At 41.9% G+C, this 26,345-nt stretch overlaps 1 protein-coding gene across 6 annotated transcripts in view; it reads right to left on the bottom strand.

The window, feature by feature from the left end:
- Positions 1–9,714: 9,714 nt before the first annotated feature.
- Positions 9,715–26,345, bottom strand: part of ANKRD12 (ankyrin repeat domain 12) — a 110,206-nt gene continuing 93,575 nt past the window's right edge. For 2 of the 6 annotated variants that reach the window (XM_075270666.1, XM_075270665.1), the window contains 6 exons: positions 20,558–25,068; positions 18,425–18,523; positions 18,187–18,330; positions 17,106–17,165; positions 12,138–12,233; positions 9,715–11,060 (listed from right to left, as the gene is read on the bottom strand). In XM_075270666.1, the coding sequence (XP_075126767.1) occupies positions 10,875–11,060; positions 12,138–12,233; positions 17,106–17,165; positions 18,187–18,330; positions 18,425–18,523; positions 20,558–25,068 (5,096 nt within the window). In that variant the 3' untranslated portion in view covers positions 9,715–10,874. The remainder of the gene's footprint in view (positions 11,061–12,137; positions 12,234–17,105; positions 17,166–18,186; positions 18,331–18,424; positions 18,524–20,557; positions 25,069–26,345) is intronic. The other 4 variants (XM_075270663.1, XM_075270668.1, XM_075270667.1 and 1 more) reach the window with 2 other exon arrangements.

The following is a 26,345-nucleotide window of genomic DNA, read 5'->3' as shown; positions in this document are numbered from 1 at the left end:
TGTCTGGTTTCTTCACGTGCGAGTCATTGTATGTTTTATACCTCCTGAAGTGCCCATGCGGTCTCGCATACGTGGGAGAGACTACCCAGCCTGTGTGAGACCACATGGGGCAACACAAATCGAACATCAGATGTTGCCTCACTCACCTACCTGTTCTGGCTCACTTTATTGAAAAAAAACATTCAATAGCCCAACTCCGCTATCAGGTGTTGGAACAGGTGGAAATGCCCAGGAAAGGGGGCGATAGAGTGCACCTTCTCAAAAAAAGAGAGACATTCTGGATTTTTAGACTACAAACGATGGAACCTATGGGACTAAACAGAGAATACGAAGTGACAGCTGTTATATGACTAAAACTGTGGTCTATGACTAATATATCTTTTATTCCAGAATTGTCAATAACGATTTTAAATCCGACATTGAAAATCTAATATCGAGTAAAGTCGTATCCTTGATCCCGTGTATTGCGTGAGTTTAGCAATACATGAGAGTTCAACTATCATGGTCCTTTCTTTCTTTCCTTTTTTCTCCTTTGTCTTCTCGGGTCTCCCTTTGAATTTATTCTTCCTCTTTTCATGTCACTTCTCCATTCTATTACATCTATGTTTACTGGTTACGTATGTATTCTCTATGTCTTGTACTTCTCCACATCTGTTATATAACGATATATATATATATATTTGTGTTCTCTCCTACATTAGACACTTTATATATTAGGGACTCTTCCCTTTTATAATTATGCATCTGTCTGACGTGCATTATCATATTCTTGGGGACGGCCTTATAGTGTTTAGTCCGTCCTGCCTCTCAGACTGCCCACAGGCCACCAACGTGTTAGGACTAGAGCCTCCAGTGTATCCAGGTAAGGAGACCATGACGGGACACAACCCTTCCTTATACTTTACCTCAGTCCCTAGCTTATTATCCTGCAGGCTTGACGTCCACACAAGGGTGATTCCGGCCTCCAACCCGGCAGGACACCGCTAATAGATCAGGTCGTCCAGGCCATATTGCCGCAGGTACAGTCCCAACAGTGGAGTTTAATTCAGGGGGCACACCATATTGCCCCACTACTGTGTATGGGGGGGGGGGGGGTTAATTTTAATTTTATTTGTAACTGTACTCATAAAAAAAAATAATATATACATATGTACTAATGTCCGACAATATGCCGTACCTTATATAACTTCACTCTAGTGTATTAGATCAAGTAACACCCTGATATTTCCCCAGGGTCCTAAATGTGACTGTCTCTCCTTTTTCTTCCTAAACTGGTTCTAGGGGACACTATCTCCCCGGACGGAGCAAATATGCAGGTTCCAAAGATATCCAATATTGGGCTACCTCCCATTTGCTGGCACTTTAACCATTATTGGTGAGTGGGTTTCTATGTTTTCCATTCTTTATATTCCTTTACACACTGTTCAGTATTCATACACCTTGTCAAGGATCAGGATCAAGAAACTCGAGGACAATACGGTGTTTATCATAGTTCCATGTCATGCCACTTTAGTTTAATACCAATTGCCATGTCTACATACCTGTCTGTTATCCGCAGGAAGCTCTTTTTGGTATTGTTCACCTTACAAGATCACGTCCATTTTTAGCGATGTTAGCCGATGACTGAATTGTGACATGCTTTGTATAATATATATATATATATATATATATATATATATATATATATATATATATATATATTTTTTGTACATATACACTTATGTTTACATCATATCATTGTACATAGACGTGTATACCTCTCACTAATGGTGTTTATGTGTTCTCACATGTGGTATTGATATGCTGTATTTGTTTTCGTAGAGTCTGAGGAAGGCTTGTAAGCCGAAAACGTTTACATACATGTACACCATATAGTGTGATCATCTGTATTACTTTAATAAATTCAACTTGCATCTGATCTTCCGGTGGGATCTTCTTTAACCTATGAATGGGTCAGTGTGCTATCTGTGAAAAACAATTGAAGACTAAATCCCCACGGACTGGAACTGCCGTGCTAAAGCGCTGCGGGAAGAACTGCGGCGTGTCCGCGCTGCAACTATTTCCGGAAAGTGGGCATGGTATTCGCATGAATCCCATCCACTTTGCTAGTACTGTAAAATGCTGCGATTTTTCCCACGACATTTTCGCCGTGGCCAAATCGTGGCGTTTCCAGCCTGTGGGGCCCCGGCATAAGGGTAAGTGCACACGGGGTATTTTGCTCCGGAACCTGAGGTGGAGGCCGCCTCAGGTTCTGGACCAAAATACGAGTAGCCGCAACTGAATGCCCAATGAATGGGCCTAGTTGGGAGGAGGCCTGAAGAATGAGCATGTCCATTCTTATTTCCTGGGAGCCGGAGCAAATAGCTAACGGAAAAAAGACCTGACCGGCTCCCATTGTGAGGATTGTGAGGCGGATACGGCCTCAAAATCCTGACCAAAATACCCCGTGTGAACTTACCCTAAGCCCGGGGCCCCACGGGACGGAAACGCCACAGGAAAAATCGTGGTGTTTTACAGTAATGGCAAAGTGGATGGGATTCTAGCAAATCTCATGCCCACTTTGCGGTAAAACCCGCGGTGCGGACACGCTGTGATTTAAATAGAACCATAGACTATTATAAGTGTTTGTGGTCCTTAAAGAGCTAAAAGTAGAGCATATCTTTATTTTTATTTTTTCCAATGCATTGTTGGACTGTAAAAAATGAATGGACATCTGCCTATACCCAATACAATCTATGGGTTTGCCTGCAGTAGGTTAATAAGTCCTACAACTGGTCATACACAAGACATTTATCATCACATTCAGCTTTCTCAGGAGATTTTGCCTGGATCTGTCACAGGTCTGCTAACGCGTATGTATTATGTGTATATACGGCTTTTTCTATGGAAAAGTTGAAAGCTGTGGGCGAGCATGCAGCAATAATTGTCATGTAGTTCTAAACCCCCAGAGCAAGACCCTTCACACTCCTGGTGTGTTTCTGCAATGTGTGGATGCAATTCATTTAAGCTCCATCTACTATTCTGATTCTGTTCTTTGTAATGGGTTAGCCTCTGGCAATTCCCTTGTTGATACACAACAGGTATCCCCTGACCTTAGGCTGGAATCACACATGCAGGAGTTGATTGAAAGCCAGGACTGGATTAAAAGGAGTAACAAATAAAGAATTCACACAGGGAGTTCTCTGGCTCAGCCATATAACAATCTATTGGCACTTGTTTTAATGGGCCTTTTGCACAGGCTGATGCAAATTCTATTGGGGGGCGGGGTAAGGATTTTTACAGAAAACAATTGTTTTTTATTCCCTGCATAAAAGATGAGAGAAGCTAATAAACATACATTTGCTAATTAAATTAGCTGACCACTGCCTTAGTTAAAGGGACTTGATACTACTTCCTACTAGATCTACTGATTTTAGCTCAGAAACGGCATGTGTGTTTTCAACCTTATCAGGTGAGGCCACATATTGAAAAAAAGCTGATTTTTTTTTTTTTTTAATCCAAAGCAAAGAGTGACTTTAGAAGGAATCCTATCCTACTAATATTATAAGTGTGAGAATTTGTGTGCTTGGATGTTTGTGTGTTTGGATGTTTGCTACTCAATCACAGAAAAACTGCTGAACGGATTTGAATGAAATGTGGCACATAGATAGTTTGTAACCTCGATTAAAATATAGGCTACGTTTTTCCCAGTAAATGACATGGCTTCACGACTGTTATGAATTTATGTTCATCCTACTAATATATATTATAATGTGAAAGTTTGTGTGTTTGTATGTTTGTTCCTCAATCTTGGCCACAAGCCTGAATGGATTTGCCTGCAATTTGCTACAAACATACATTGGCAGCGGGATTGAAACATAGGCTACTTACTTTTCGCCTACACTCCTGGGCTGCCCAACCGCGAGCGGAAAATTTCCATTCCTGCGATATTCAAAGACCTGAAATGACGTCATCACAGGTCGTTGTACTGGCACCCGATTGGCTGCTGCTGCTGTGTGGGCGGAGCCATCGGGCTGGCTGCAAAATGAAGAACATGGCGGCGCTTGAACGCTTGCGAGAGCCGCCGACATGCACCCTTACTTATGCCACCAGTGGACAGGTAGCCGCGTGCGGACACCATGGGCTGCACATGTTCGGTGAGTACACTGCCTCGCAGGGGGAAGCGCTGCTGCCTGGCACAGTCTGGCCCGTATATGCTGCTGCCTCCATAGACCCGCGGATGCTTCGCTGAGGCATGTGGCAGAGCGCGGAAGCCCGGGGCCACAAACAGTAGTTGCGGGTGGCACGCCGAGGAGCACCCGGGGGGGGGGGGGGGTCACGTGGACGAGAGAAGACTGGGGCCTGCAGTGAGGGGGGGTCCAGGGAGGTGAGGGGGGCCACGGGAGGGAGGTGTGCGTTGGGGCGTGTGCAGTGGGGCCGCGGGAGCAGGGGCCAAGAGGAGGGGGGTTCCTCATGAGGGAGGGGGGGGTGGGTCCTGGGGAGGGATAAGTGTGGGGGTTGCTGCGGGAGGAGGCTGCGGGTGGGGGGTTGCAGTAGAGGGTGCAGGGGGAGCAGCGGGAGTAGGGGATGGGGGCTGTGGCGGGAGAGGGGGCCCCGAAAAAGGAAGGCAGGGTGAGGCTGTGTCACCGTGGGAAAGGGGGGTGCCATGGGAGTGGGCGCCGCAGGGGCCCGCACACAGCAGATCACAACCAACATCAATTGAATAAATGTACGCGGATCAGTATACTATATTACACTGCTCTTGCAGCAGTTTATCTCAGGTTCTGATAAAGCCAACCTGGATGGGAAAACACCTTTAATTCAAATGGTAAGTTTGCCGATTTAAAACATGCTGGAAAAAGAAAATCTAATTTGTCGCAAAATTCTAAAACTACAAGAGCTATGAAGGTAGCCAGAAGTCAACAGACTTCTCCTCAAGTGGAGCTCAGGGGGATCATTGAAGCCAACAACACACTCATTATATGGCATCCCAGCGAGCTGCTGAGATGCCGATACAATCACAGTCATGGTGCGAGGAACAAGTTCAGCGGCAGGCCAGCTTGAGAGTTGCTGTAACTCCAGAGCAAGCGGATCACTGACACAAACAACACACTCATTATATGGCTTCCTGGCGAGCTGCTGAGATGCCGGAACAATCATGGGCACAGCGTGAGGAATGAGTTCAGTGGCAGGCCAGCTTAACAGCTGCCAAAACGCCGGAGCAAGCGGATCATCAGTGCCAACAACACGATCATTATACGGCGTCTCAACGAGCTGCTGGGACAATCACAGGCACAGTGTGAGTAACAAGTTCAGCAGCAGGACAGCTTGAGAACTTCCAAAACACCGGAGCAGGCAAACCATCGACGGCAGCAATTTGCTGAATATAGGCGGATCATTGATGCCAACAACACGCAGACAAAGTCGTAGGCAGAGGATAGTGGCAAATATAAATGTGCATATTGCCGAAATGCAGGTTTTTCTCTTGCAAATCTTGCTGCGTTCCTTTAAGCCAAAGCCAGGAGTGGATTGCACAGAAGGGAGAAGGGAGGGGATGTAGAAATTTCCTTTATATTTTCCATTCCTTTTGTGGCCAAAAAAAAAAATTCTTTAGGCTAAAAAAATCCCCCAGCAAAATCTGCAACATAAAAAAGCTGCATTTCTGCAATGTGGGGCCTCAGCCTAAACATTTTTTCCCCTTCTGTGTTACTTGTAACCTATTGCCTATCTTGAATAACTTTTAGATCAGTGGTGGCTGACAGCAAACAGTTGGCCATAAGACTGGTTACATGTAGCGATATCTGATACTATATGAATAGTTACATTATAACATTGATCACAATTTTTTTGATGACAGGAGATGGCTGCTTTCTATCCTGACAACTGCACACCAATTTCTGTATACAAATGGTGGCCCGCAAAAATTACGCGCATTATACGAGGAAAAAAAAAAAAAAAAGCCATTGAACTCAATGGCTTACCACATTTTACACGTGTAATTTGTGGCAAAATGCGCACAGCGTTACTCTGTGTGAAGCCTAAAAGCCTCCCATTGATTTCAATGTGTAGCACCCGTAAGCCGACACATTGAAATGAATGGGATCTATTTTGAGCGCTCACATTCAGACACGTGTATATGTGTCAGAATGCGCGCGCGTTAACTCCGTGTGAACTAAGCCTTACACGTATAAAAATTACACGTGTAAAATGTAGTTAGCCATTGAGTTCAATGGCTTACGTGCGTATTTTGAGCGCTCAAAAATACGCGTGTAAGCCATTGAACTCAATGGCTAACTACATTTTACACGTGTAATTTTTACACGTGTAAAATGGACAAAATGAGCGGAGTGTTACATCGTGTGAAGGGTAGGGGATATTCACATGTGATATATTTGTATGTTACAAATCTTAGCGAATACTCTAAAATCTGCAAGCATTACAGGCAGATTATCATGAATACATTCTGCATACTTGCTCAGGATATAATATTCAGCAGTAAAATAATGAAATCCTAAATCTCTATTCACATGACTATAGAAAGATGGTTGACAGTCCCAAATAAAGAATCTATAGATAGTTCCTGAAATGGCATCAGCTGTTTAAGGCTTAGTTCACACGTGAATACTGTGTGTCGTAATTTGGTCCGAAAAAAAACACTTCCTAATTAGGAAGCGTTTTTTGGACCTTGAGGCGTTTTTTGGAGCTTCAGAAAACAACAGGCGGTTTTTCCCTCCCGGACAGTGAATGAACCGTAAAAACTGTGTCGCGGTTTTTGGTCACGGTTTGCACCAAAAATCGCAACACGGTTTCCGCCTCCCATTCACTTCTATTGAATCCGCCTCAAGAAAGGTCATGTCGTTTCTTTTTTTCCACTAGCGGAAAAACGAACGCTAGCGGTCTCCATAGACCACCATTGTGAGGGGGCGGATTATGACGTGGATTCCACGCCATAATCGGCCCCCCTCTGTGCCTGTCTGAACGGGCCCTAAGGGGCATGTTGGAGGCCACACAGGGCTCAATGGAGCCAGGAAACCACTAATACATACAACTAACATATATTACACACACCCTGGTATGTTATCTGCGGTATTGTTGATGCCACATCTACACGGGTATGTTTCTTGTGCTTCTATATGCAGTCAGTAATAAAGAATTTTGGTTTGCATTTATAACCCCTTATGTGTGATTTGAAGGCTATTGAAATAATTGTAAAACAAAGACAAGGAAAAAAAAAAAGTAATATTGTGGACAGAGATCGCTGCTAGAAACCGATTCACACACGGCAGACTGTACTTTTCAGTTGTGCACTTACCCAGCAAATCCTCATTTCTGGTATTAAAAAAGACCTTTCATGTCCTCCATGATGTGACATATTATATACTGCTCAATTCAGCGCACTGTATGTGACCACAGTGGCAGAAACATTGGTGCCATTACTTTCAGCTACGGATATCCCTTCACTGGCAGAGGGACCAGCCTCACAGCGCAGTCATCACAGGGTGGTGAGGAATGCCTTTTTGACCAGGACTGGAGTCAGCACCCAGCAAACCCAGGCACGTGTCGGGGTCCCAAGCTCCTGAGGGGGCCCACTGGGCTGCCGGGTGCCGACTGTTTTTTTTTGTTTTTTTTTTTAAATAGGCTGTTACCTGCTGGAGTAACACCCTGGGCACTGACATTAATTAATATGTTACTTTTAACTAGATCGGTGTCTGCAGAGACCGATCTAATTAAAACGCTTCCTGCAACTTGGCTGTCTTGTAAACCGCAAGCCACATAATGCCTGCAGTTGACAAGGCAACTAGAACCAAACAGACGTCTGCTTCTCAGCACTGGTGGCACAATGGCATCATAGCATCACTCCGCCTGTGCTGAGGAAGACGTGCTGCGCGTGAACAGGGAGGAGGCAGAAGCTCTGGTCATCAGGATCGCAGGTAGGTGACTATAACTTACTATAGCTTATTTGTGGGTATTCTAATAGTATAAGGGGTCGTTAGGGGGGTAATTATAACATTATAGCTATAAGGGAGGGGGCATTTTGAACAAAAGGGGGTGGTCATTAGTGGTGCAGTATTTATGTCCGATGGAATCGGGCATAATATGAGGAGGCAATTAATTTAATTAAGAAGGCACTTGGGCTTTATTAAGACTATAAGGCTCCATATAGCAGGCCGCAACAAAAAAAAGCACGGCAGGAAAAACTGCGGCAGTAACGCATTTTTTTTTTCCCCCGCAGCATTTTCATGTAAGGTCTGCGGATTTTCTGCTTCCATTATACCTATAGGGAAATCACTGAGGGAAGACACTGAGCTGTGTGGTTGATCCCTCTGGTAGTGCATTGTTATAAGTAGCAAAACTAATAGCACCCATATCTCTGGCATTGGGACACATGCCTGTAAAACTGACAGTGCTCTGAATTCAGTGCAGCAGTATATGTCATAGAAGACAAGAAAGGTTAATGGCTTCTTATGTTAGTGATCACATTGTCCATCTACATGTCTAATATATACATGTAATAAGAACTGTGATCACTGGAAGTAGCACTTGGAGAACTTCTTACACAAACTCCTGAATGACTGATAGATTTTTTTTTTTTTTTTTTTTTATCCCTCCAGATTTGAACCACTTCATGACCAGACCATTTTCCCTGGGTGATGACTGGAGATAACGTACTCAAACATATTTTGCTCAGTTGATAAACTTTGAGAGGGGGTGCATCTTTGGACTGGAAAAAAGTAGGATGGTTATTTAAAAAAAAAAAAAAAAAAAAAAAAAAAAAAAAAAAAAGAAAAGTTGCTCACCATTTAGGCTGTTCTGACCTAGCTAGGAGCAGTGGTTAGGGCAAGCAGAAATGACAGATAGGCTCTGCACAGACCATATCCTGCTTAGATTACTGTAACACCCTTCTCCATGGACTCCCAGCAAACACCCTCAGCACCCCTCCAGTCCACCCTAAACTGTGCTGCTTGCTTAATTCACATTGCCCCGTTCTTCATCAGCTGCTCCCATCCCTTAATGGAAAACTGCAAATGGTGTCTCCCAGCACGAGTACAGTCTCCGAAGTTGTTCTTAATAAAACTTGGCTTTTATTATTTTTTAGTATACAGCTGGTTAAAATTACATTAGTGGCGGTGGGGTCAAAACCTAAGCCTATGCGTTTTGGAGCATTGGCTCCTTATTCATGGCATAAGACAAAGCAGAAAAAGGAACCCACTTTTTTTTTCAGTGCTGAAATTCCACACCAAATTCCTCATCATTTTCCTCCGTGTGAATGCACCCTTAGTGTGAATCCAACAGGTTGCTGAAATCAGTGGGGCAGATTTATTGATACTGGAATTTCATATCATAGTCTTAAAGGCCCTGACAGGTGGAAGGCACAGCAGATTTATGAAGAGGCTCCGGGCCTCCGGAATGGATATCTATGATAGTTAGGAACTGGAGTAGATTTTTAGTATAACTCATGACACCATACTAACATAACTTATAATAACTATGCCGGGTCTACTGCCGCTCTGCTCACATTCATGGAAAGAGGTGAGTGAGGAATAGAATGGAGGATGAATTTTTTTGTGCCACTGAAGAAACAGATTGCACTATGCTGCTCCCAGAACACGGGCTATACTTCAGTGTATGTCACCTATTCATGGAATCAAAATGATAATCCAATAATTTATTGTAAAATAAATGTACACAAATAGCCATATGCTTTTTGAACAGGACCAATAAAATTTATTAAACAATATATTTACATAGCTATATACAAATTTATGTAAATATTAAAATAGAACATTTACAATTTTTTAGAACTTTCATTCAAAGTTTTTTTGTGTTTTTCTTAAAAATAGGCTCACTTGAGTCCGAAGTCTATCAAGTTGGTTTTTTTTTTGTTGGTTTTTAGATTTCAACAAAAAAAATAAATCTGCTTATGATAAAGGTTACTGGCGGCAGGCTAGTGTGAAGGTTGTTTTCTGCTGAAGTATTACATGGTATTGGATGTGTTGTGGTATAAGTGCTGAGCTGAGTGGTGCATGCAATACCTTATCCATAAACCTTTACAAGGCTATGAACATGCCTTACTGAAACACGTACAAGTACAACACGTTACAGGTAAAAACAAAACCAAAAAGACGACAACTTTGGTCCATTAAAACATCAGACATAAGTTTCCACATAAAATATCTATCTTTGTACAGTTGGGGATTATTAATTACAATACTATATACAAATGCACAGAAATATATACACATATAAAATAAGTTATTTAAAATAAGACAATATTACATTTGTTTGAATCTCACACAATATCTTCTTAAGATGTGATCAATTCAGAGCTTTTTCATTTGTTTCCATTGCATTACACTTCATTAGATCCTGGGTAGAAGATGGAACGTTAACCCTCGCTGCTGCTGCTAGAAGGGGGGTGTTCCTGCATTGCACGTTTAATAAGATCTCTATGGCACTCATTAGAAAATCTCTCCAGTGAACTGTAATGCATTGGTGTGCAAAAGTCAGGTACCAATAGTAGCTTAAACAAACATGGACGATTGTCCAATGAATATCATCTCGAGCCCCTCACTACTATCTGGAAGTAGCTTCCTGAGCTGCCAGCTATATGCTTCCATTTTGCTGCAGACAGTGAAGTTACTGTAGTAAAATGCATTTTTATTTCTATGATTAAATATATTTATATAAAATAATTTCTATATGCACATCCTAATCCACATGTTCCTGAAAGGCCCGAAGGCTGTGTGCGCTTGTATTTCTTTGACATTCCCTCTTAAGAAACAGTGCAGGTATTCCTCACAGAGGCTGTGTCCTCCCATAATTGCCAAATTGACTGTCTACAGCTAAACATACAGAAGTGCTGTCTATGGAAGAAGCTGCAGGGTGTGACAACTTCATATAGGAGTCAGTTCAAAGTCATCGTTGACCTCCACCAGTGGAACGTAGAATTCCTGAATCTCATAAATGCTGACGGATTTGTATGTGGCTGGGTCCAGTTCTTGTAGTTTGAGCTGCCACTCTAACCTCTGAACTGCATTGAGTGCTGCGGCTTCATGCTGCTGTCTCATGAGTAAACATGTCTGCAGACAAGGAGTGAAAGGGAGTTAGTCAACCTCTATTATCTTTATCAACAGGATACACTTTTATACTGAATTATATCCATAACTAAACCTACCCTCTCCAGTTTATATACTGCAACCAACTGCTCAACATTCCCCCTTAGGGCTAGTTCACACGTGAACTGCACGCGCGGGTTTTGACACCAAGAGAGACGCGGCGAGCCGCGTCTCTCTCTGGTCGAAACCCGCCTGCCGTGCCATCGTGGTCGCGGCTTTACCCTCTGCTGTCGGCTCAAATGAATGAGCCGACATAGGAGAGTGCTGCCGGGGGCGGAAGCCGCGCGGCTTAACCTGTGCGGCTTCCGCCTGAAGAAAGGGCATGTCGCTTCTTTTTTCCGCTAGCAGCAGCCCGCCGGTAGCGGAAAAAGGAAGCCTGGCGGTCTGCATAGACCACCATTGTAAAGGGGAGGTTTTTGACGCGAAATCAGCTGTCAAAAACCTCCCCTGTGCTCACGTGTGAACTAGCCCTTACTTCTTATTAGATAGTACAAGTACAATAGGTACAATAGGTACTTAAAAAGGGTTTTCAGTTTGATGAAACTTTTCATGTACTTTATATTCCTCAATTTAATAATCTGTTAGCGGTCAGTAAATGAAAACATCCACAAGTATGAGACTATAATTGTATCCCATCTACACACAGCTATATCTAAGCAGCCCAGCAGATACTTCTGTGATATGCAGCTTAAGTCCCATTCACACAGTGGAATCAGCTTCTGATTTTTATGCATATTCTGACTCAAACTCAGAAGCAGATTTCACTTGTCTCCGATGGTATTGAACAGGAGACGGAGATTGTAGCAGGACAAGGAAAAAATAAGCACATATGCCGCTGCTAACTTAGCGTGAAGTCTGTGGCTTGAGAAAGCTGGGTGGGAATGCAGATACTCTTTGGCATTCTTCTGCTGGGAACAGAAAATGAAGAGAAATGAGGCATATGCCATCTCAAATTCCTCTCCATTTTCTGTCATGTAAACTTAGCCTTAAGACACATTCTGAATTCAGCAGCTGTATAGCAGAAAGAACATTGCAACTTACCTTTAATTTATCAAATTTATCATCGACATCATGTAGCCATGACATAAACTGCCTGGCGTTGAATCTGTCTCGTACAGAAGCTTTCCCATCTTCTGTCTGCAAGAGAGGTAAACACTGTTAGAAAAAGGATCATTCACATATATAAGACCATTTCTGTTCCGCTTTGCATTAAAACCCTCCATTGCAACCTCACTTACACGTCCTCAAAGTGAACTTGTAATTTTCACATACTAAATAAAAATTCTAAGAAAATGAGGCAGAGCTTGCATTAAGGCATCCTAGCCTTCACAGAGGATGGTATTACGAATGATGTCAGCTGGGGATGTGTATATAAGAAACTGCAAGTTTTCTACTGGAAAGGAGGCCTGGATAGAGGAGATTCAATTTTTTTTGTGTTTATGGCCCCCTCAGAAGCACTATTTAAATTAAAAAAAAACAAAAAAAAAAACAAAAAACAAAACCTGTAGATGCCTTTTTAAGATGACCATACATATGAGAGTCAACCACAATGCTCCTGAACAACCTCACCATTAACACAAGCAACTAAACTGTGTGATTTGAGGGCAGACTAGAAAAAAAAAATGCTTTAAGTCATTTGCGCAAAATGGCAAATGACTGGCTAATCATGCCATAAATCCACATCTGAAAATTTCCAAGATAAGGGATACCTTTTTTTTCTTTTTTTTTTTTTAAGGGATTCAATCATTGGAATCTCATTTTTTTTTCTCCCTAACACGTAGGAATAGCCTTAAGAAAGGCTATTCTTCTCCTACCTTTAGATGTCTTCTCCGTGCCGTCATTCCGTAGCTATCACAGTTTTCTTCAGTATGTAAATGAGTTTGCAGCACTGGAGGCGGGCCCCAGTGCTCAAACAGCACTGGAGGAGTCCCCTGTGCTGCGAGAGAACTCTCCAGCGATGGCCTCTGTCTGCTTCTGGTACGCCTCCCCACGATGTCTTCTTCCGGATTTAAAATTCACTGCCGCGCATGCATGAATTTTAAATCCAAAAGAAGCCGACGGAATAAGACATCGCGGGGAGGCGTGCCAGAAGAAGATAGAGGTGTCGCTGGAAAATTCTCTCGCAGCATTGGGGATGCCCCCTGTGCTGTGAGTAAATTAATTTACATACCGAAGAAAACCAGGATATCTATGGAATGGCAGCGCAGAGAAGACTTCTAAAAGTAGGGGTGAAAAAAAATAGCCTTTCTTAAGGCTATTCCTACATATTAGGGAGAAAAAAAAATGGGATTCCAATGATTGAATGCTTTTAAGTCAGCCGACGTCTCTTATGAGTATGGCCAGTTCTTAAATCCCATCCATATGCTATATAAAAAAGTAATTGCAACGAAAAAGACTTGTTGCTGGTTAAAATCCCACAGCACATGTCTATTGTTGCCTTGGATTTTGGATGAAAGCCGCAGAGAAATCTGCAGGTGTGCCACTGCAAAAACCATCTGAAGAAAATGCTTCTGCATTTTACCTCTGGACATTCAGCATAGTTTTTTACAGTCTATGGCCTTATATGAATATTCAGGACAGGAGCCTGGCTGCTATGTTGAAATTAGAATAAACAGGAGCTGGACAGTGAGGCCAACCATTCTGTCTGGATGCCACATTACCATTAATAACAGGTGGACTCACTTATTATTACACAATTATGGAAGACTTGAAATAAAGACATCTATCTGTCTGTCTGTCTGTCTGTCTGTCTGTCTGTCTGTCTGTCTGTCTCATGATGTCCCAGCCAGCACCTACATTCAACTGACATGTCCAACAGATGCCACTTTGTGTCTTTCCCCCAAGGTTGCCAATCAAAAGAGGAAATTCCGAATGCCACTGCATAGAATAAATACAGTCTTATGAACTATTCCATGCCGCAAGAAAAGTGGCGACTTTTTTAACAATGGTGTGAATATAGCCTTATGTGGCAGAGTAGCTTCAGCACATATCCATGTCCATTTTCTACCCTCTGTCCGGTAAGGTGGAAATTATCTGATGCAGACTGGATATCTACAAACCCCAATATTAAAAGGGAGTCTATCAGGAGAACAGTCTGTATTGAACTAAAAGCACAGTCTAATAGCTGTGGCTCAAATGAAGAATATCCTTTTTTTTTTTTTTGCTGCTTCCTGATCAGCACCTCCATTATGGAGGAATTGGCTTTTTTCCTGCTTTGCTAACAAGCTGTTTGGTGCAATGAGAGCAATGATGGAGAGTAATAGAATGAAACACCCTCGCTGCACCAAGCAGTTATGCTTTCCAGCTTCCAGTCCCTATGAGGTAGGTCTGTGGTGTGAAGAGAGAGACAGTGACACCCTCATGGCACCTACCTGCTTATCATATTATGAAAAAGCTAATATCTCAGAGACGGAAGCATCGATCGGGAATCAGACAAAGCATTTTATTCAAGTGAACCATGGCCATCTGTCTCTGCTTAGAGTTTGAAAGGGATGGTTTTGGTGACAAGATTTCCTTTGAGGTTAATGTCATTTACAGGACTGTGGAGTTGGATTTGGGGCCACTTTTGGGTGGTTTAGAATATGATAAAAATTATTGAGAAGGTCTGATTACTTATATGCAGAGCTTGTTACATATTTACTTTCATAGGAATTCAGTCACTGGCTTTACGTGAATTAAGAGGAGCTTTGCCGCAGTCAGCCATTTATGAAAGAGTTGGAACAGGAATTGCGACGTTGCGGAAATCTAGAAGGGTTTGCCTAGTAACTCCACAGCCCTGGCCATTTAGCAGTGTATTCTTGACTCAAATCACTGAGCTGGTCTACGCTGGCAGCAGAAAAGAGGAAAATCTACTTGGCGTGCCATTCCACATCTAAGCAGAAAAAAGTGCCACAAAAATAAAATTTAGATAGCACAGACAATAATAGCACCTCAGAGTATTCACACAAATGTATTTTAATCTGCTATATAGAAACAAAATGGCTATTGACTTTGCAAAGTGATCAAAATAAGGGTGATCCATAGTTATGGACATGTTAGAGATACATATTCTGCATACTGATAGCATGTACTGGTGTAAAGCTAACTGTAGACAACATCCACAATGCAGATTTGGGCAATAATTTATTACGCAAGGTATGTTATTTGTTTTTAAGGAAAAGCTACTGTGAATCAACTACAGTGCAGATGTCAGATTTGTTATTTCACATTACCCTTGTTTGTATGAATTAGGCCATAGGCCGATCGGTTGTAACAAGGCTACAACAGTTTGGTTCAGAAGAACTACAGGCATCAAGCAGATTTATGGTAATGTTAATACATTCAGCAGGGTACTTTCATAAAATACTGCATGCTACATGACTATACTGAAGTGGCCAGTGGGTGGCAGTGTTCTACTGGAGTTCACCTGGTTTATTCCTAGGTAGAACAAGCTGCAGAAAACCAAACACGTGAAATAATAAAAACAGGAAATCTAAAAACAATAAGAGGAAAAAAAGCTTGTCTATTCAGCTTCAATCTCCCATAACCCTTATAAACACTAAAACATCATCCAGCTGGTCTGATATACACATCTAATGAATCAAGTATAACAATGTACCATGATAGTGATGTAGGGAGATACTGTAGGCAATGCGTGGATACTGTGTTTTATGACTGAGCATCAAGGATTCATAGAATACCAGAGATGATCTGTGTCATGCACCCCGCTTCAGAGTGCTCCTTTAAAGTGTGATTTTTAGGTAGAAAAATACCAGATGGGTCAATCAGCTCATATATAATATAGTATATATTTCTGCTGCATTCTCCAGTATTGTGGCTTATATAAGTAAACAACGGAACTGTGCATGTCACATGACAAAAAAAAAAAAGCATTCCGCAACTGCGGTTTTGCAGTGTGGCACAGTAAAGCACCACAGCTGCATTGGGCATTGCTGTAACTATTTGAGGTTAAGGGATGAATTGTATTTTTTAATGCCACCACATTTGGGTACAAATACAGACAGCAGTACTGTTATTTCAACACACTTTGTAATATATCTTTTCAGAGAGAAGTGCCCCTTTCAGGCGGTTTCCCTGCTGCCTCCATCAGCTAAGGTGACTTTGTGTAAATCACTGATCTATAAATCAGAAGATGCAGGTTACACGGGGAGAGCGGCTGCAGAAGGAAGAGGGGAGGGGAAGTGAAAGAGGTGGATAAAAGACCAGAAAGACACTGAGTGGTGAGCTACGCCCCCCTTCCCCCCAGTACCAGTCTATTGACGAGTACTGTCAGGAGGGGTGTTCCTATCAGCCCAGCAAGACTGTCGGGAACACTCTTCTGACAGTGAAGAGATATGGGTAACACCGATGTCTCTTGCTCCGTGGCACATAACAGGAAAGCCGACTGAATTCAGTGCACTGTCGGCTTTCTAGCGGTATATAAAACCACATGTGCAGAGGACATAAAAGGTCCTCTTTAAGGCCTGCTCCCAATGCATTAACAGTTTCTTTTGCATAAGACCTTTAAGCAGATTTTCTACAAATCTCTAAAAGTAACATATATATAGCTAAGGTAGATTTATCACTATAATATGACCAACAATGTCTGTAAAGTGCTGTGGGATCGAAAAAAATAAATGTGTTCTGTAATACAGTAGCGACAACGGAATATGATTACGGAGGCGGTAGACTCCCTTTAATATCATCCACCACAAACACTGTAGCTACTCATTGGCTACTGCTCCTTTAAACAGGCTTATAAATAGACTTTTTGCAAGAAAATGATAACTCTTCTCTGAACACAGCGTCAAAATCACATCCAGTGCCAGTCCTATTATGTAGCCAAACACGGCCTGAGCATAACAGGGCAGCCATTTTTTCACCTGTACAGATGGAGAGCATTAGAAGGTTTCCATTCTGTCTGCTATCCATATGTCAATATAGCAGGCAGAGTCATTACCTGCCTGAAGGCGAGCATTTATTTAAAGCACCAGTATGGCTTAATTCTTCACAATGTGATTAATGAATTACCTTTACTTTTCTTTTTTCATCCACATCACGTGCGCCACTGTAAAACTGTCCTGTGGTTATCTATTTTGGAGAAAGATTGATGGAAAGTAATTTTTTGGCCCAATTAAACAGACTTTGTGATTTATTACAATCTTATACTTCTTTGCCACATTTTAAATAGCATTACTCATTTACTTCTGTCTAACAAGACCTTGAGGATGAGCATTTCAGCATTTTATGATTTAATGTAGATGAAATGAAAAAACAACAAGCATAAATATCATACCATGATAAGGAACCACAGAAGCTCTGGTTCATGGAAATTCATTTTGTAAATCGACCATTTTACATGAATTACATTTACATTTTATGTCACAGTGTGATTTAGGGCCTATTTTGCCTATGGCACTGGTGCTTTAAATAGAAATGCCGAAATACTATAGTAAGTCATACATTCAGTTATCCTGCCTGATCTTGTCCACCCCTTTTCATAACCCTTTCCTAGTGTAAATGGATGTCATAGAGGTAAGCTCTCTTCCCCGCTTCTGGTTTAGTCTCATAAACAGCATTGAAACTGCATGTGCCTTTCCAGCCACAATCCGCTGTCCTGGAGGCCAGACCTGTAGCAATCATGAGATCTCTGCTGCGGCTCTTAATATTAATGGGGCTTCCCAACAGACAGCAATTATCCCTATACCCACAGGATAGGGGATAGGTGTCTGATTGCTGGAATTACGTGCTCGATTCAGGCACCCTCATTCCCATAATCACTGGAGGTCCCAGTGGTTGGACCCTTCAGTAAAAAGACACTTATTCCTCTCGTCTTGTGGACACTGAATATGTGCTGTTCATGAAAAAAAATACCTCTAAATCTAAGAAACATTACAGAAAAAAACTAGTCTCCCAAGTGTTGCATGTGCTTTCTTATCGTATGTTGCCCTGGGCGAGTCCATTTGTCCATGATCAGATGATCCACTTTTGCAGGGTTGGTAGAGAATATACACTTAGTTGTAAGTGTTGTATATAGGCTGTCAAGTAGATTGTTCATATTATTATTAAAAAAAAAAATTCCAAAGAGAAATTAATTGTACATTTCAGTTACCTGAGACTCTTGTGGGACATTATACACCTCGGCATCCAGCAACACGGTACAGGCACTGAAAGGCAGGGACTGATTTGCCAATGTCCTCGCTGCTCGGTAGTGTACGCGCAAAACTTCTTGTTCATTAGAAACAATAAGTTTTTCCTGAGAAAACGAAGAGACATTTCACAGCTTAGCCCTTTTCCGTAGCTTTAAGAGGAGGCTGCTTGTTTTCTCTAGAGCAGTGAAGGCCACTTACCCTTTCAATGCTATGTTGTAGACGGAGCTTCATACGTACAACCTCTTGCTGTCGAAAAAGCTCTTTCAGTGGTTCGGAAAGGGATGGAGGGGGTGTAATCTGTAAGAAAAAGAAAATTCATATAAGCCATTCACATTTACAGTATGTAACTTCTGTTTTGTCTCTAGAAAAGGCTCTCCAATACAGAAATACTTATATTCAAACAAAAACAAATGTGGAAGTCAATACATAATGATCATTTTCTTCAGCGTTACAATCTGTCTATAAGGGTCTATCCACAGTGTGAAAGCTTCAAGAGGCTTATTTAACAACAGGTGGAAATGGCGGAAATGTGTTAGAGCTCACTGGAACCGGACATTTTCTTATTGAAACCTCAATTATAAAAAGGCATCAGCCTCATTTATTAGCATGGAGGACTTTTAAGATATGACTCATACTCAGGCTCACAGTGGAATAGGATTATGTATGCCAGGACGGGAGGGTGCAGGAGGCCTCTGATAAGAAGAACCCAAGAGGTAACACACTGTAGGAGCTATAGACTTGTTACAGAAAAGGCCTATTACCGTATATACTCGAGTATAAGCCGACCCGAATATAAGCCGACCCCCCTAATTTTACCACAAAAAACTGGGAAAACTTATTGACTCGAGTATAAGCCTAGGGGGGAAATGCAGCAGCTGCTGGAAAATTTAAAAAATTAAAATGGCCGAGTTCTTGGGTGAAGTAGATACTGGGGAAGTGGAGGGGGTGTTTTGGTTGTCTGTCTGCCCCTTCCCTGAGCTTGAGGACTGGGTTTTTTACCCCCAGTTGGAATTCAGCCTGGCTGAATATAGGGTATCTGCAGTGCTCCTATTAACCCCTTCCCGACGGAATAGGAGCACTGCAGATCCCCTATATTCAGTAGACCGGGCACTGTCAGACACAGGGATATCTAATGTGTATGTGTGTCACAGTCATTTTCTACTTTGAGGGCAGGTTCACACCAGCGCCCAATCTCCGTTATGCATAACGGTTTCGCCATGGGCAGCAGAAGACGCTCACCAACAGACACTGAATGTCGATTTCTGTCCTCTGGGGACTTGAACCTGCAGTCATTTGATTGCAAGTCCCATAGACGGCAATACAAGTGTATTGCCGTCTATGGGAGATTGTCTACATTACTATTACGGCTGGTAATAGTAATATAGCGATGACAGGCCTGGGAGCCTTCATTAGGCTCCCAGCTGTCGTCGGAACAGGTCGGCTCCTGCGAGCTCGCTGCGCAGGAGCCGGCCTGCATCTTTAAAGGTATGGGGCAGACCTAAGGGGGGAGGACATCTCCGGAGGGCACCTCCGCTGTAACGCTTATAGCGGAGATGCCATAGCTTATGCCTACAATCAGAGATCGCAGGCATAAGCTTCAGCATCTCTGTTGTAAGCATTGCAGCGGAGGGCCGGTTTCTATGGCGACCGCTCTGCAGAGCGGCGCCATTACACTTACGGTACATACCCGGCCCAGACGGGGCGGGTGCCGGGGCCCAAAGCATCGCCACGCTCCTGCTAGGAGCGCGGCGATGCTGTACATTAAGAGCTGCAGAAGTACTTACGGTACTTCTGCCAGCAGGGCAGGAAGCAGCCACACGCCGGGTACGGGCCTGAGCTTACGTGGCTACGTCACCCGGCGTGTGATGGAGCGGTGGAGGGGTGGAGTCTGCTATCTTGGCCTGCTAGCAGAAAATTACCGTAATGACCCGAATATAAGCCGAGGAGCACTTTTTCAGCACAAAAACTGTGCTGAAAAACTCGGCTTATACTCGAGTATATACGGTATAATTGTTTCGCCTTAATGCACATTGTGCGAGCAGATCCGTTCAATGGGTGGAAAAACTAGATGCGGAAGGATGGACATCCATTTAAATAGTCATTGTTTTTTTTTTTTTTTTAAAAACCACAAATCCGTTTTATTTAACTCTATATTCCCTGATGCACTGATTTATTAGGTGAACATGGCACTTTTACCTATGCACCCCTCTACATTGCTCTTATGATCTACGGCCATCCTCATTGCAATCTCTTGACTGAAAATCATCGTGGAACACTATGGTGCCATATAAATAATGTTATGTAAGACAATAGTCACTTGAAGAGGCTTACCGTTGGTATGCACAGCTTGCTGAAAGGGTTCCCATCTAGTAGGTACGAGCCGTTGAAGGTCACATACTCATCATAGTACTGCGGTGCCTGAGGAATAACACTACACAACATCTTGCGCCTCTCTTCTACCTTTTTTCTTATATGGAGATACTCAAAGTATGGATTTGCCCTCTCAGACTGATATGGTTGAATGTCATCGAGCTTCAGAGAATCTACAACGGCAGCCAGGGACTGCTGTGTTTTCTCTTTAGCTTGCTGTATTGAAGGATTGACCAGACCTGGTTGAGGCACACGAGGCATCTTCCTTTTCCGTGGGTGATGAACCTGAACATCATCATCATCAGATAAACGAATCCTCCCTCTTAGTGATATGGATGTTTCCACAGTCTCCTTTTCTGAAGGGTTTGAGTAGGATGTCTGCATCTGTTTATTCTGATTGGCTAACATATTAGCCCGATTTCTTGTAATCCTCTGAGGAATTTCTTGTGGTTCTGTCTTCAGTTCAGCGTTTTCTTCTACTTCCATTTTGATAGACTGACTAAACTTCTGAATCTCTTCTTGCACGGAGAGGGCATTATTCTCAGATGCACATTGGATTTGGTCAGGCTTTTTCAGTGCAGACTCTCTTGAATGCACCGACCTGTTGACTGGAACATGTGAATTGTCTTTAGGGGTTTCTGTGGTTTGTAATGGTTTTTCCAAATCCAAATGACACTTATTGTTTGTTACTGAAGTTGCCACAGGTTCTGAACTAGGCTTGCTTTCTTTGCCAGTACATTGTTCATCATCTGTTTTATCTGGAATAATATTGTCTTTCGCCAGGGCATTACTTTGAGAGTCCCCTGGTACCTCGTCTTTGTTTAGTGCTTTGTCAACAGCACAGTCCGAAAGTAGAATTTTTATCTTTTCCACTGGTTGGACGTTTTCTAGGGGTGGATCAGGAGATACTGTAATCTTCTCCACTTGAGAAAGCTTTGGATCATCTTCTAACAGATCTTGTCCTTTGACACATTTTGTGTTGGCACAAGCATTTTGATCTTCCTTTACAATGTTCTGTATCTCTTTAGGACTGCTAAGTTGTGCAGATTTCGGGGAACTCTGTTTTTCAGAGGTTAAAGGATTTGTAACACTGGGGCAAGATGTTGTAGAAGGTGATATACCAACTTCATGAGTACCTGCTTTTATGTTTTCTTGCCCAGAAGGTTGAGGATCCTGTGCTCCTTCTTTATCACCTTCACTAATGATGGGAAACTCATTCTCAGAACAAACCAATTTAGCAGATTCAGGCTCTGACAAAGTTGAAGGCATTCCTGTATGACTTGGTTTATCTCCTCCAACATAAGCCGGGGTTCCTTCACAACTTAATTGTGTCTCTGGCTTTAAAGCAATGGATTCTACACCAGGTTTACTGAAAGGTAAAGACTTTCTACTGCTAGGATGGCTGTTAGATAATGTAGTCTCTGACGAAGATAATATTTCCGGTTTAGGAGACAGGCAGCTATTTGGAATGGATGAGGCTACTGATGACGTTTCCTGCAATGTATTTTCCAATACTGTCGAAGGGGTCTTTATTTGTTCCACAAAAGTAGCAGGCATGCTGCATCGCCTTACTTCTACGACAGGCCTGCATTCGCTTATTGCCAGCTTGCTATCTTCAACTGAGACTGACCTGAGATAACTTGGGAGAAGTCTATTTATCACAGCTGGTTTCAGACGATCAGGCAACTCAGGAAGGCTGTCTAATTCCCGATCAAGAACAGCCGGTGACTTTGCACATGGTAAAAACGGTGACTGAGAGAATGACATTTGAGAGTCGGAACCTTCAAGTGTAAAGTCTGAATCGTACTCCATTGCAGGTCTTGGAGTCGTCACAGTAGCATGACAAGAGTCTTCAGAACTTGCAACCGAAATCATAGATATTGATCGTGAGCTCAGACCAGTTTTTTCACTCTCGGATCTGGGAGACCTAGCAAGGTTATTGTTATTCTCTAAAATTAAAAGAGTCTTTCCAGTGTGCATCAGATTCTTGCAATCAACAGATTGTGATCTGCAGCTTGTGGCATCTTTTAATAATTTCTCTTTTGTACAGACATCTGACATTTCGGAACTTTTGGATCTCATCAGCTCTTTGCTTTTGGAAGGTGTTTGTGTATGCCTCTGTTTTTCCTTTACTTTACCAAGGTCTGTACTGTTCCTATGCCTAAGCCTCTCCTTTTCCTTTTGTTTTATTTTTTCTTTATGCTTTTTGTGCCATTGTTCAATTTCTAGATCTTTGAGACTCAACATACGTTCAAAACTAGTTTGCATCAGGTCATCATTAACAAGTCGTTTTTCTTTAGGCCGGGACTCTTTAAGGATCTGTAATTTTGGTTTACACTTTTCTGGTTCTGCCTCTTTCGGTTTCATTTTCAATATATTGGTTTGAGTTTTGTCTTTATGTTTATCCCGCTCTTTGTATCGATCAATGTCTTTTTCTTTATCTTTCCGGTCTCGTTCTTTGAAATCTGTCATTTTCTGTTGCTCGTCTTTGTTCTTTTCCTTGACTGCAGACAGTCGTTCATGCAGGATTTTGCTGTTCTCATTGTTACCCTGCTTTCTGTCCTCCTGATTGTACTTTCCACTAGTCCCGGCGGTATATTCTCCTTCCTTAGATTTTTCCTTCTTTCTGTATTCCCGCTCCCTACGTTTCCCTTTATCCAATTTACTTGTATCGAGATCTTTATCTGATGGTTTGATCTTTTTATCTGAAAGAGCTTTTTGCTCACCAATATGCTTATCCTTTTCAATTCTCTCACTCTTTTTCTCATTTTTGTCCTTTGGTTTTTCCCTACTAGAAGAGGCATTTTTAATTTTGTCATTTTCTTTTTGTAAAGACTGTAAATGGATTTTGCATTTGTCAGAGCTTTCGTGTACTTCAGTTTTCTCAGATTTGTGATCTTGTTTAGCTTTTTTCTCCTTATCAGAACTTTTTTTATCCAGTTTATCCATGTCCTTTTCTTTTAATGCTAACCTTTTATCGGATTTTTCTCTGGCTTTTTTTTCTGTATCTGCTTCTCTTTCCGTGTTTGAAGAATCATCCTTAGTAATCACATTCGGTAAAAAGACATCAGCTTCTTTCTCGGGGAAGAGGTTACTGCTATCTTTTTCCTTTTTTATAACTTCCTCGGAATCATCCTTGGGACCCTCTTTGCTTTCGTGATTCTCTTGTGACTTCTCATCCCTTACTGGAGTTTTTTCCAGCTTCAATTTTTTCTCCACTGGGGTATTTCTAGAGTCCATGCCAAGAAATTCCTCATCATTTTCATCGCTTTTAAAAAAATTTTCTTTCCAAAATTCTCTGTCAAACTCCACATTTCTTTGTGTGTTTTTGTTTTCTCGATGCTTGCTTCGCTCCTTTTCTGCATCTGGTTCTTTTTTAAGTTTGTCCTTTTCCCTTTCTTTATGTTTGACTTTGTGCTTCTTTAGTACTTTGCCTTCCTTGTCTGCCTTTTTAGCAATACATTCTGGTGTCTCATATGAAGGGCTCTTGTCATCTTCTTTGCACTTGGTAACAGGCCTCTCACCATACTCTAATACTGTCAAAAAGTCTTTCAGATGCTTACTTTTTTCCTTATACTTTGAAAACGTGGCACTTGAACTTTCTAGTGCATATTCGGAGTCAGGGCTCTGATCATAACGAAATAACTCTGGTTGTAATGAGGACTCGGATCCACCTGGAGGTGAAACACAAATTTTAGTGTTCTCTTGTTTCAGAGGTGTTGCCTGCTTGTCAACAAATGCATATGAATGTTTAGGGGATTTGCCAGGAGTGATCTGTAATAAATGTAATGACCCTTCTTCCTTGGTACACAAAGACTTCCTAAATACATCCTCATCTCTAGATTTATCTAATGAATCCAAGGCAGAGCTCATTACTAAATTTACCACTTTCACATTTTCCTTTTTATCCTTTTCCTGTTTTAATTCCTTGTTCTCCTTGTTCTTGCTTTGAGTTTTTAGTTTCCTCTTGACTTTGCCCTTCTCCTTCTGTTCCTGTAAAACACTGAATTCTTTCTTAATCCGACCCTCAGAATTTAGGCTTTCTGATATTAAACCCACTTTTTCAGGCAACAAATCATCATCTGAACTATCAGAGCTTGTAAACAAAAGCCGAGAAGATTTTGGTTTTCGATTTTTATACAGTTTTGGAAAATCAATCTTCTCTTTCTTTACATAAAAGTTTTCACTCTCTTCATTGTTCTCCTTTTTCATGTCAATCTTGACCATTCGCTTTTCTTCCAGCATTTTACTGATTTCTGAATTATCAGCATCGTCATCATCCTCGTCGTCCTCATCATCTTCATCCTCTTCATCCTCCTCATCTTTAAATTCATATTCATCAAGACCTGGGGTACAAGAGGTCCCTTTAACAGGGTCATGTTTGGCTTCACTAATGAGAGACTCCTTGTCACCCTCTGAATCCAAGTTCTCATCCACACTGGACAAGTTGGTGAAGTGTGGTTCTTCAGAGTCTTTAAAAACAAAATAAAAAGTATAGAGTTAAAAACAAATTACAACTGAAAAAAAAAAATGAAATTAAAAAACTAACTATAGTATCCAAATAAATAATAAGGAAAAATAGGCATGATACTAGTGCTGTATGTACATGCATACATACAAAGTAATTAAACTATATCTTAAGAATATAGCAAAACCAATCCTTCCATCATGTACAGAACCTACAGAAGTGATTGTCTGTGACACAGGGGTGCCTGTTGTATGTTATGATCTGCCCTGGCTCTTCATTGCTTTCACTCTATAGTGATAATGCAAACTGTTGCATAGTTTCATACAGCATAGCCTTTCATATCATACTGTCTAATATGGCCTTAAGACTGGTATTATTGGCAACAAGTGCTCCTAAGAACACTCATGGCCAATACCAACCCTGTCTTATGGTGCTACAAGCAACCACTCACTAATTAGCTGATGCAGATTATCAGCAACCTACTGTGTAAACAGGGCAGTACTATAATCTGTACAGCTGAATAGGGGAGAAACAATTGCAGGAGAGATCATTGCAACGCCAGTTTGCATTGGCCTATGTAATTATGAGTTTGTAATTTCTTGGCACTTCAGAGATTGAAGACTGGCTGTGTAACACAGCCTTGAGAGTGAATTCCACTGTAAAATAAAGCTAACATATAGCATATTTTAGACCAGTGGTTCTCAACCCTTTCATGTGAACCACCCCCTGGTGAGAAAATATACCAACCGAGTACTCCCAAATTAGCAATCACTTATAAATGTTAATAAAATGAGGCTCTCTTTGCAGCTTTCATTAACAATTATTTAATGGACCCCTTAGTGCCCGCACATGTAAAATAACAGTGCCATAGTGGCTACCGTACAGTATAAATGTCCCATAGTGGCCCCCACACCGTAGAATGTCCCATAGTGGCCTCAACATTAATAAAATTCTACATACAAAAGAAATATTGGTTTTGACCAAACCTGCATTTTTTGGGGGGTTCATCACCTGTGAACTACAATTATACTCAGAATGTCTCTTCGGACCCTATAATTAGAGGAGGCCCAGCAGAGGTATACAAACATTAAAAAAAATCTGTCCTGAGCGCCGACATTGCTCTGCTTCCAACTCCAGCCTACAAAGGTGACGTCAGTCGGTGATGTAGCGTATGCTTCATTATGCTACATGGCCCACGTCAACACCAGACATCATCTCTGTAGGTTGGAGGAGCATAGGGAGCAGTGCTGGAGCCCAGGACAGGTGAATAACACTGTTTTT

This window comes from Leptodactylus fuscus, chromosome 4 (genome assembly GCF_031893055.1).
Source record: "Leptodactylus fuscus isolate aLepFus1 chromosome 4, aLepFus1.hap2, whole genome shotgun sequence".
Taxonomy (NCBI): Eukaryota; Metazoa; Chordata; class Amphibia; order Anura; family Leptodactylidae; genus Leptodactylus; species Leptodactylus fuscus.
The sequence above is the reverse complement of the archived record's forward strand: the minus strand, read 5'-3'. Positions and strand labels throughout refer to the sequence as shown.